Genomic DNA, 12820 nt, shown 5'->3' with positions numbered 1-12820 from the left:
TTGCAAGTGTAATTTGTATAATGTGCTCATAAAACATAGCGGGAGACAACAGCAGATCTGCTTGGGGAATGATAAAAGACCATAGAAAGTCAGTTATCTAAACTCCTGATCAGAATTCATATTGTCCCAGCGCTAGCTACACTTCCAGGGCCTATTCATAATATTGACTGTATCATCACTATTTTGCAAGCCATAAAATATATTGCTAGATACAGAACGGTATATGATTTGTAAAAAGTCCCATTATTGTTTTTCAAGCATGACTGTATTGTATTAGTAAGGAAGACTACTGGATTTGACACACAAACAGGAATCACAGGCATGGTGGCAGTACTGGGAAGGATACCAAACACCACAGCCAATACAGGTCATTCATTACAGAACTTAAATGTTCATCCATTTTAAGACTAGCATTCATTCTAGAATGCATCAAATCTAAGGCTAGAATTCTAGAATGTATCAATTCTAAGGCTAGAATGCTAGAATGTATCAACTCTAAGGCTAGAATTCTAGAATGTATCAATTCTAAGGCTAGAATTCTAGAATGTATCAATTCTAAGGGTAGAATGCTAGAATGTATCAATTCTAAGGCTAGAGTTCTACAATCCTAAGACTACATCTTAAGTCATACCAAAGAACAGTGAAATACATGAAAGTGCATGAGGACAATGAGATGGGTATAGGAGTTTGTTAATATACATGTACATTGTATGTAAATGTCTACTTACAGACTCCCGTGTATTAGATGATGATAGCCTATGACTGTAAGACTGGTACAGAATCTGCCTGGTGTTCAGTACATTTATCTCCTCAGCTTCATTGAAGGAAGTTACTTTAGGAGGCTCTAACGAGAACTTCTAATCTGACACGGGAGAGAGTAATTATGCCATTGTTTTTTAAAGACCATCACGGACAATTAAGAAAGCAGCAGATCATGAGGCGGAGGAGAAAGAATGAAGGGAAGGGGGGAGGTGTGGAAAAAGGGAGCTTTTTGTCAGTTACTGTTGAGCTCCCAAAGATTCAGCTCAGAGGTGGTAACTGACGCCAGCACTTACATAACGGTGCCTTATGCTTTGGCGAACACCAGGTAGCCGGGTCTGATATAGGCTACCTTTTAACATCGCACAACCTTGTGCGTGGGAATTATTAATGGAGTTGTAAATGTGATATTGCTTATTTTATGGGATCTAAAAATAGATTATTTTTCACCGCTCTACTGTACGTGACAGCTTAATTAGGGGCGTGTCCACGGTAACAGAGTGACGCTGAGACTTCATTTTAACATGTACCCTAAACAAAAACCAATGACTGCAAATTTAAACAAACCATACAACTGCTTTTATCAACTTCCACTGAAAACTTTACAAAAACACATTTACTTTGAAGAACAGTGGAGATAGAGTTGTATGTGTCTGTGTATACAGTTGTATGGTTTGTTTAACTTTGCAATCATTGGTTTTTGTTTGGGATACATTTTAAAGTGAAAAGATCTTGGTCTCAGCATCGCTCTGTTAACGTGGAATCGCCCTTAGGACAATTCTAATATCATCAGAAAACAACCTTCAGAAAACAACTAATGGCTCAGAGAAGTCATGCATACAGTCAATCACATAGGTCTCGCTGCGTCCCAAATGGCACCCTATTCCCTACACCGTTCACTACTTTTGACCAGAGTACGCTATATAGGGAATAGTGCACTATATAGGGAATAGGGTGACATTTGGGACTTAATCATAATGTATGCTAAGTGATGGATTGGCTAGCCAGGTCAGAAACGGTCTCTGCCCGGTACCGTGGCCGTCAGTTCTAGAACGTGTTTATCCAAGGCCAAGCATTCGTATCTTCCCATCTGTCCCCTGGAACTCTTCTAATGTGTAAGACAGGTGGCCTGCTCGATGTTTAGAGCCCGTTGGGTCCAAATATGATTAAGAAGTCAAATTAACCGGCCGTGGTAAATATGAATGCTATATTTAGGTGTGGGAGAAACAGGGTAACAGAAAACAATCCCTGCTAACTGCTGGCCGAGTGTAAATACATGGAGAGAGAGTGACTGGATGGAGACTGAGGAATGGACCATTCTAATCTGATAGCTTGGACTTGAGTTGATAGGCTGGCTGGGAGAGACAGGTTTAGAGTGAGAGGCAGGAGGCATGTCTGTGCAGGGTTGGCTGAGAGACAGACAGAGGCAGGGCTGACTGGTGTAGATCACAATGGCTACATACAGAGATCTCTATACAGAGATAGTATGCAGATAGTAGGTAGCCTTTATAGAGACACAGGGATCCCCCCCCCCCCCCCCATAGACACTGTAGCATGTGGACATATCACTTCATACCATTTAGTAATTTCATCTATGTGAATGGCAATATTTTTTCCCTACGAATGTTGCAATGAATAAAAGTGTTTTCGTTGTCTTTTGTGTGTCACAATTTCCGATGAATAAAAAAAGAGAATTCTCATATTCAAAGGGTACCATGGCCTCGGTCGTAAATCGTATCCCTTAACACCAGCCTATTTAGCTTTCAATTACTGTTAAAAGCAGTCAGGATGATATAACTAACTCTTCCGCTGTTTAGGACTGATCATTAAAACTATCTATAAAACTTCCTCATTCAAAGGTCCACGGCTGAAGAGTTAAACATACTCAGACATTTCATCTCGCTCTGGGCCGACGTAGAGAAAGGCAGCATCTAAAAAGTGGAACCTTAACAGGGGAAATTGCCTGAGCTCCTCTGGAGGGGACGGGAGGGGGGAGGGGGGGGAACTATGAGCGATAGTGATTGTGTGAGTGGACACATGGGAAGTAAAGGCCTATAAATGCACCATGTCTATAGCGGCGCTCTTCCACCGTGATAGAGTTCAGCTGATAGCAGAAGCAATCTAAGAAACGCTTTCACAGTTGAATCTTTCAACCAAGCTTACTCTGCTGACTTTTACATTTACTATCAGACAATACATTACACTCCCTTCACAAAACACTCCTAACAAATACCTGGGAGATTGATGATAGTATTGATATACAAATGACTGTATTCTATGACTATACAAGCTTAGTAAGCCAACATTATCAATAACTAGATAAATTGCCTCGCTCCCTTCTTATTCTAAACAGAGCTACTAACATGGCGATCTGAATTCAAATGAATTTGTAACTCAAAATACCTATTATTGTTCAAATAACATTCCAACATTAATAATATTTTCAGTAAAATGTTCTGGCCACCCCTCATAGCCTGGTTCCTCTCAAGGTTTCTTCCTAGGTTTTGGCCTTTATAGGTTTTTCTTAGCCACCGTGCTTCTACACCTGCATTGCTTGCTGTTTGGGGTTTTCGGCTGGGTTTCTGTACCTCACTTTGATATATCAGCTGATGTAAGAAGGGCTATATAAATAAATTTGATTTGATTTGATTAGTACACTACATGACCAAAGGTATGTGGACACCTGCTCACCGAACATCTTACTCCAAAATCATGGGCATTAACATGGAGTTGGTCCCTCCTTTGCTTGTATAACAACCTCCACTCTTCTAGGGAAGGCTTTCCACTAGATGTTGGCACATCGCTGCAGGGACTTGCTTCCATTCAGCCACAAGAGCATTAGTGAGGTCGGGCACTGAAGTTGGGCGATTAGGCCTGGCTCGCCGTCGGTGTTCCAATTCATTCCAAAGGTGTTCGATGGGGTTGAGGTCAGGGCTCCGTGCAGGCCAGTCAAGGTCTTTCACACCGATCTCGGCAAACCATTTCTGTATGGACCTCGCTTTGTGCACGGGGGAATTGTCATGCTGAAACAGGAAAGGGCCTTGCCCAAACTGTTGCCACAAAGTTAGAAGCACATAATTGTCTAGAATGTCATTGTATGCTGTAGCATTAAGATTTCCCTTCACTGGAACTAAGAGGTCTAGACCGAACCATGAAAAACAACCCCAGAACATTATTCCTCCACCACCAAACTTTACAGTTGGCACTATGCATTGGGGCAGGTTGCGTTCTCTTGGCATCCGCCAAACCCAGATTCGACCGTCGAACTGCCAGATACGTTTGTTTCAAAGTAGATTTGTTTAAGACTGCCATGAAACACTCTGTGTGACCCTGATTTATCCCACTGCAGTAAAAGGTTAAATACCAAATTCCAATAAAAGTCAATGCCACAGAGATCGCTATGGATAATGCTTTAGATCACATTGAAAATGCTTTATTAATGAGAATGAACATGACTGAAAAGTCCTGTAAGGCACAGGTCCTGTAAGCGCTCTGAATGTATTCACCTTACAGTGATAATGCATTGGGAATTGAAACCGCTCTGAAGTTGCTGTAACTTTAATCATCATAGTAACAAGCTGATGTCTAACTTTTAATTGGAGCTCAGACAGAATGTTGGCTTCCTGCTAGACAGGGGTAACTAATGTCTTCACCGCGTTGGATACTGGATACTACTGGGCTAGTGTAGCCTGAGGTAATGTTCAATTACTGTATACTGCGTTAGTATATGCAGGCCTCTCCTCTCCTATAATCTTTCCCCTCCACTCTTCTCATCACCTTTTCTCTACTCTCCTTGTCTTTCCTTTTCCTCTTCTCTCTTCTCCTTTCCTCTTCTCTCCTATCCCCTCCTTTCAGCTCTTCTCCTCTCAGTTAAGTGGAAGGTAGCCTACAGCGCAGAGAGACAATGGGCTAGGTTTTTCCCCTGTTTGTTTTCATTCAGTAGCTGTTTTTAAGGCCATGAAAGAAAGAAAGTAAAGAAGTTGAGGTCATCTGTTTCTAATACTGTACAGTAGAACACATCATTCATCACAGCCAGGTGAACTAATGATTGACCATCATAGGATCACTCCTTGAGTGGCTTTCTGTGCTACACCGTAATTGTGGTACAAATCCATCACTACTGTACTGCACTAGCTATTACATCGGTAGGCTGGAGTTGACTGGGTTGAATGGAAACTGTTCTCACCAAGCTTACTGGGTAACAAGAAGTTGACGTTCCAAATCAACTGAAACTGTACTGTAAAGGTGAATGTGGAGGAAGGGAGGACGACACTTTCGAGGATCCATTGCATCAGCATGCACCAGATTGATACGCTTCATCAGTTCCTGCAAAAACACAAAATTGCCAATTGTGTCAACACTGCTGCATCCTCTGTTTTGATTTGACTAGCCCCTCCTCCTCCTCTGCACTTTCCATGCACGAGATCTGATGTAGCTAGTGATTTGGTTACTGAGATTGACATATAATTACATCAAGTCCAACAGTCAAGCCAAAAGCAAAGCAAACAGCCAGTGCATGGGAAATAATGTTTTGACATAGCTGGCTGCATTCTGCATTTCATAGACATCAAATCATTCTGTCATGGTTGGGATGACACTTTCCTTCTTCCCCTCTCTAAACCTGACGCACTTAGAAATGCTCTGCATATTTTAATATGAACGCCCATCCTCAGAAGACCGTATATTGATTATATTAAAACCTCTTTCACCATATAACATTATATCTAGTCCTACTTGATATGCTAAGTGTATTATCATGCAACTATAGTGTAGAGCTGTCAAAATGCATCTCCTCAGTGTCTTGAAGCCATGCGATGTACTTCAACAGTGACTGCTTGACAACAATGACTATTAAAGCGGAATGTTTTCAAACAGGTTTGGCGTTTACAGCGCCAAACAGTGAGAACATGGAGCAAAGCGTAGAAACGTATAGACGCTAGATGTGTTGGATGCCTAACCAAAGCAGCATTAATAAACCTAGATTGCTTTGGATAATCGCAAGCAGAGCCTCTCCGCCTGCATCCCTAATGGTGCCATATTCCCTATATAGTGCACTACTTTTGACGAGTGCCGTATGGGAGTAGTGTGGTTCTGACACAACCCATATCGCTGTGTCGCTCTGCATAATAGAGGAAGTGGTCCTGGCTGGTCTCGGAGGCTGGAGAGGCCATTACCCAGAGTCAGCCCAGGTTTCACAGAGCGCCATGCAGGACTAGCAGACATGTTTATTCATGGACCAATGAGCAGGAGCGACCTGCAAGGTGACTAGCTGTCAGGAGCTGCCAGAAACACATACAGTCCATTCGGAAAGTATTTAGACCCCTTCCCTTTTTCTACATTTTGTTACGTTACAGCTTTATTCTAAAATGGATTAAATAACACAAATTCCTTATCAATCTACACACAATACCCCATAATGACAAAGCAAAAACAGGTTTTTAGAAATGTTTGCAAATGTATTAGAAAACCTTATTTACGTAAGTATATGCATAGATGTGCAGGTGTGTGTGTGTGTGTGTGGGAGGGGGGGTGCACTTCAAATCTGTGTGTGTGTGTTTGTGTGTACCAACATTGCTCTTTTTCTGAATGACGAACACCATATATCAAGCAAACTAGCCTTTGAATAGTTCTCACACAGGTATGTTTCTCAACCACAAATAGTTGAAAGAAAAAAAGTTTAAAAAAGAACAAATGAAACTTTTCCACTATGGTCAAAAGCTCCAGCCTCATGACTGCATTGGCGAGTTAATAACACCCAGCTCTGATGCCTAACATCAAGGCAAGGTTCTATGCCTTTTTCATCTTATCTTGTTAATATTTTAGAAAAACCTTACAGGCATATGAATCAATTAATTATGTCTGAAATGTTACCCAAACGCAGCTCATGGTTTCTGCCAAATACATGTGTCAATCACGCCACCGCGGCAACAGCTGTGTAATTACAGCTAGTCCACATCTAAAGACGGCCGCAACGCCACATTCAAAGAATGTTATTGCTCCGGGGCTCACAAATTACACATTACATGGCCCTGTATGAACTTAATTTGACTTTGATCTTCATTTTCGAAACAAAAAAAAACAACCTGTAAATGACAAATTCGGCCTTAATCCTCTTCTCCTACACAGAAAGTAAAGGAATGGTATAGCATCAGGGCTGTACTACAGTAGATAGGCTTCTAACTAGCATGACGGAATTTAGACCCCCAGTATCTTTTTCATTGAAATATTTTTTTCTTCCTAAATTGAATATATACCATTTTTCCTAACAAATATGTTGAATTATTTAGGTCATTTATTCACTGGTCTCGACGTAATTGAATATAAAACTTGTTTATATTCAGTACTTGGCTCCTGTGGGGCAGAGCAGAGTGTAGCTTAGTGGAAATGGCCTGAGGCAACAGAATTATCTTGAAGGGGAGTACTGTAGGTACACTTACAGTAGGTGAAAATCAAACCCATCATAAACCAGTCAGTTGATTGTATTAAATATCTCAGTAAAATAATCACCATTACAACAGCTGGACACAGCAGTTATATTTCAAGTAAGAGAGAAGAGAGTTTTATTTGGAATACTTCAACTAAACTTGATTGGACTTGCCTGGTGCAATAGAACCAATAGAATAGTCCCAGAAAGTGCAACGCCTCTCACCTGTGCACTCCAGACAGACTCAAGCAAACAGCAAAAAATGATTTGAAAGAAAACTAATACTATTTGAACCCAGGTCTCTTCAGAAGTACCTCAGACTACAACTTCAGGAAATCTATACAATACATTATTAAAAGACAGGCAGCAGACAAAGAAAGAAACAGGTGGATGAAGGGAAAAAAATGAAAAGAAAGCAGTTTAAATAATTGAATGGAAGGCATCTAAAAAACAGCAAAAGAATCCATATAGTTTTACAATCTGAGGAAAAAGTAGGTCAGAAAAGAAGAAGAAAAAAAAAACATCAAAGGGAGAAAGTTGCAACAAAGTAATACAGTAGTAGCTACCATATACCAGGAGCAAGCTCATGCAATGTTCACAAGGCACCAGACAGCGAGAGCACGCTCATATCACCACTCAGGAATATAGAGGAAGAGGAAGGAGAGAAACACATCCCAAACACTTGGAGGTAGAAAGGTGAACTTGGGAGGCAACACACACAGCTAACATAATATAGTCATCCCAAATCAATGGGTTGAACACCCTGCCTTGAGCCTCCCTGACTACCCTTGCCAATGTGTCATATAGCTCCTTCTCCTGCTGCTTCAATGGCTGCCAAGAGGGACAACCTGAGCATGCCGAGACACACACTTAAAGGTCCAATGCAGCCGTTTTTATCTCAATATCAAATCATTTCTGGGTAACAATTAAGTACCTTACTGTGATTGTTTTCAATTAAAAAGGTCAAAATGAAACCAAAATAGCTACTAGGCAAAGGGCAAAACTGAACATTTTGGAAGTTTGGAAGTCTCTTTCTTATTGGTCTATTAAGCTCGCGGATGTCACCAGAGCCAAAACTCCATCTCACCAGAACAGGCTGAGGTTTCAGGCAGTCTTTTCAAATAGCACTTACACTAAAAGGGCATTATCATAATTTTCACAATTTCACATTATTATTCCAACCTTATAGCGTGGAAATATATATAAAACACAGAAAAATCGAGTTTTTGACTGCACCGGGCCTCTAAGGACGTGACTAAGCTACATAGCATAAACCTATAATGATGTTTTGTTTGGTCATTCTTTGTCATTGGTCTTGAAATGTATGCTGTACAAGAGCAGACAGGCAGACTGACAGATCAGGATGTTCTGACCTTGACCTATGACCTCTCACCCTAATCCCCCCCCCTGACAAAAGACGAGTGTCTAAACGGCACCACTTAAACACACACAAACAGACACACACAGCTTGGTCCCTGACATGCTCTGGCTAAAACTCCACTTCCACTCTCCCACCTGGAAAGCTATTTCAGACTTGGTTTTCAAGTCTCCTTTTATATTTGGTTTGGGGGTAAAGGAACAGCTGCTATGTTCGAGTTTTATACCTGGAGTATGGAAGTTTTGCAGCTGCATGCATAAAGAATCCCCATGGCAATGGGAATGTGAGATAAGAGAGAGGGAGAGGAAGAGGGGAGGAAGAGGGGAGGGGAGGAGGAAGGATTTATGTGTTTTCAGAGCTGTCATGCCCTAAAGAGATTCCTTAGGCAAAGCAGGCCACCTGCCACACGGTATATAAAACTCCAGTCTGCAGGCCGGTCTCGCTCTTTCTCCTACTCTAATCGGTAGCTTCACTTGGTTCTTACACAACATAAGGTTGGTTTCTAGAGCTGGGGTTAGGACAGACATGGCATTAAGAAACAACGCAGGAAGAGGTAGCCGGTTATATCATACTGTGGGCCCTTGTCAGTAAGGTGAAAACAGGCAAACAGAAAATTGGAGACCAAGGATCATTCTGAATGGGATGTAATAATGAATAACTGTATACTGTACCTATAAAAGCTTCATTTATGGTCCATCAATAGAATAAACTAGACAGCGTCATCTCTACCATCTCATGTACAGCAACATTTACTCCTAGGCTAAGGGCCAACATGGATGCTCCTCAGCCCTAACTGTATAGTAGTGTATTATTGGTGATCTGTACTTGTGACACAGACAGTGAGAGACTCATCCTGATCTTCCCACACCTCATCAAGGTATATAGCTCAATCCTTGTGTGCTGTTATCTAGGGGCAAGGGGTGTTTGTGTGTGTGTGTTTGTGTGCCAAGCAGCACATAAGGAGTAAGGGGGTGGGGGGCAAGGGACGGGGCTTACTGAGACGGGGATCAGGGGCAAGTGGAGTGAACTGCTAGCTCCCCTCAGAGCGCTTGGTAAACGAGAAGAGACAGGTGTGCTGGGGGAACCTGGGCCGCTGCAGCCCTGTTCGGCCCTGCTCGGGGAAGAAGTGGCCATCCTTCTCACCCACAGCCATTTATCTCAATTTCATCCTGTGCTGCAAACCGCTTACAACACACACACACGCTGTCCGGCCCGTACGTTCAGGCGCCGTTTAAACTAATCATGGTGGCAGAATGGGGCCTACCTTCATCAGCATAGAAAAACCCATCTAAACCTAGCTACCTACCACATGGCATACACAACTTTAAAGCAACACACACACACAGTGTTCCTCTTCATCTCAGCTGGAATTTGGCCACTACTTAGCCTGGCTAAGAAGCCATACTGCTAGTGCTAAATTGAGCCACTACTCTCAGTAGCCTGATAGAGAAAGTGAGGAGCTGAAGAAAGTAAAGGCCGAGGTGTGCTGTATTCATCTGGACCCTCAGTATACTGGCCTGTGTGTGTGTGTGTGTGTGTGTGTGTGTGTGTGTGTGTGTGTGTGTGTGTGTGTGTGTGTGTGTGTGTGTGTGTGAGACAGCACATAAAGGGATCCAGGCCTGAGAGTAGGCTAATCATAAACACAGACTGTAATGACCTATTAAGAAGTGTTTTTTTCTCAAAGCGTTACATAAATCCCCTTTATTCAGGCCGACAGTAATCCTGCCGTCGCCCCTGTGCTGTACGTCAGAGGGAGAGAGGGATGGAATCCATCTGAGAGCTAGAGGAATTATGCCCCATGTTCATTTCCTAATGTGTAAGCCTGGCTCGTTTACTACAAATGAAAGAGGGGAGAAATGAAAAGATGCTCTTATGAAGCTGTAAGCCAGAGGAATACGTCAAAAGTTGACTTCCCACAATGCCACTGACTAGTTACCCACTGTGGAGCCTTTTATCTCCCCCAGTTTGATAACACAGAACAGGCTCCCCTGCGTTATAAAGGGACAGTCAGTGTTTCTCTGAGAGGTGTATTGTTGATCAATGCTCGGAGCCACAATTCCAGCTTTAATTAGAGTATGACTGTCTACATACTGTATTGTCTTTGGATGGCAAAGGAAGAGAGGGATCCTTCATTTGAACTGTAGTTACCTACTGTAGAAGAAACATAGCTAACTCCCCTTAGATCTACTAACTCAGTGTCAAAAATGACATTAAGCAAAAGCTAAATGACATAAAAAGCAAAATGACATAAATAGTTCCTGTACAAAAAATAAAGAACATTACAACACAGCATCCAGGGGGATTTTTAATTCTACATGTCATTATGTGTTGCTCAGAAGCGACCATGATTTTTCTAATTGACCACATTTAAAAACCACAGAAGCTAACATTGAAAAAAAGGATAGCAATACCCAAGTGCATCTAGGCCTACATTTTGGGTTAAGTAAAGTGGAGTTATCATTTTATGCACAAGCCGGCATCCTTAACCATGTTGTCTCTCTAACCAGACCAGATAGAGAGTTCGCTTGTATTGTAACAGTATGTGTAGCAGCTGAGCTGTGGTCTGCCCCTGTCCAGAAGGAAGAAGGGAGGGCAGAGAAAGGAAGGAAGGGGGAAAGGGATGGAATTACCATGGCGATGAGGTATGTTGTTGCCCTCCAAGGTGGAGTGTCTTGGGCCTAGAGGCTGAACACGAGCTGGTATTAGCAGGCCTCTCCCAGTAAGGGTCGCTGTGGAGAAACAACGTGAAAATCTCTTAAAGCCTATAAGGAGAGAAGAAGAGTATGGAGCAGAGCCATACATATACTGTCTATACATGTATGCATATGGTTCTGGTGTGAGCCCCTCTATCCTCCCCCCTCAAAGTCCACAAAGATCATTCATTACACATATTGATCTAAGTCAGAGACAAGATGCAGTTCTCATTTAAGTTACAAAGAAATGTGTCACTTTTTTCACAGTATTCAGTAATGATGGTGTTGCTAAACGATACTGTACCACAACAGAACATGTAATGTACGCAAGCATGCAATCATTTCCAGCCAACAGTTACATGAAAACACGGTGTGTGAAGTTGGTGGGTTGATTCAGTCACATGGAACCATATAACCAAGGGAAGGGTATTTTCTGTGGAGCCACATTCTCTCAAAAATTCAGACTCTCATGCGGTGATGTCAGGAAAAGTAATACAAATCACATGTCAAAAGTATACTACTACTACTAATAATAATAATAATAATTTATTAAGTTACTATCTTTTTAGGGAATTATTTGGAATTCTACACACCCATAAAGAGTGACTGTCAGAACTGATATAGTATTTGATTGTTCATATGCCCTGCGAATCAGTGAACTGCGTCGAGGTGTAGGTGAACATTAGATACAGTAAGTACCATGCAGCAAAACACTGACATTGTCGGCAACATTTTGTATGGATATTAAGACACTTCATTGGCAGGTTGACTTCATATTTGTCACGTGTGCTCCCTCTCTGGCCTCTAGGTCACCAGGCTGCTGGTTGTGGTGCACACCTGTCACCATCGTTACGCACACCTGCGCATCCTCAGACTCACCTGGACTCCATCACCTCCCTGATTACCTTCCCTATATATATGTCACTCCCTTTGGTTCCTTCCCCAGGCATTATTGTTTCTGTTCCTGTGTCATGTCTGTGCGTTCGTGGTTTCTTGTTTTGTATTGCGTTACGTTTATTTAATAAAACACTACCTGAACTAGCTACCAGAATCTCAGAGCACACGTTACACTATTCTTGGTATGTATGGGCTTAGGAGATGTTATTTTGAGCATGACCATGAAACGCTATTTGGTTAGTATAGAACAGGACTCAGGGATAATCAGTTTGCTTGAAATGCACCTATTTTCAAGAGACTATATATATAGTGTAAAATAAAATGAGTCATTGATTTATAGACACTGGTTTTCATTCGATTTTTGATGAAGTATAATTTACAGAGGAATATTGAGGAAAGGCACATACTAATTGTATTTAGATATATTGTCATGTCATTGTTGTCTGGTATACATCTGCTTTAGTCCAACTCAGTACATTAGAAAAGACAGGTGCGACTCTCTCTTACGATCACAATCACAGACACCCGTAGACTTCCAGCCATTGCGCTAACACTAGTTAGCGTTGGCTAGCGAAACTACCTCTAACTTCCATCATACTGGACGCAGCGACATAAAATAATATCCATGAGTTCATCTGACCCTAGGGATGTAGATAAAGGGTCTCATTG

The 12820-nt window shown here is 41.9% G+C and overlaps 1 protein-coding gene across 5 annotated transcripts in view; it reads right to left on the bottom strand.

Annotated features, from left to right (window-relative positions):
* npas3 (neuronal PAS domain protein 3) overlaps positions 1-12820 on the bottom strand; it is a 335830-nt gene that overhangs the window by 242822 nt on the left and 80188 nt on the right. For all 5 annotated transcript variants that reach the window (XM_045717645.2, XM_082974183.1, XM_014194380.3 and 2 more), the window contains one exon: positions 11192-11290. In XM_045717645.2, coding sequence (XP_045573601.1) covers positions 11192-11290 — 99 coding nt within the window. The remainder of the gene's footprint in view (positions 1-11191; positions 11291-12820) is intronic.

The sequence above is a fragment of the Salmo salar genome, chromosome 01 (genome assembly GCF_965601325.2).
Source record: "Salmo salar chromosome 01, fSalSal1, whole genome shotgun sequence".
NCBI classification, from domain to species: domain Eukaryota; kingdom Metazoa; phylum Chordata; class Actinopteri; order Salmoniformes; family Salmonidae; genus Salmo; species Salmo salar.
The sequence above is the reverse complement of the archived record's forward strand: the minus strand, read 5'-3'. Positions and strand labels throughout refer to the sequence as shown.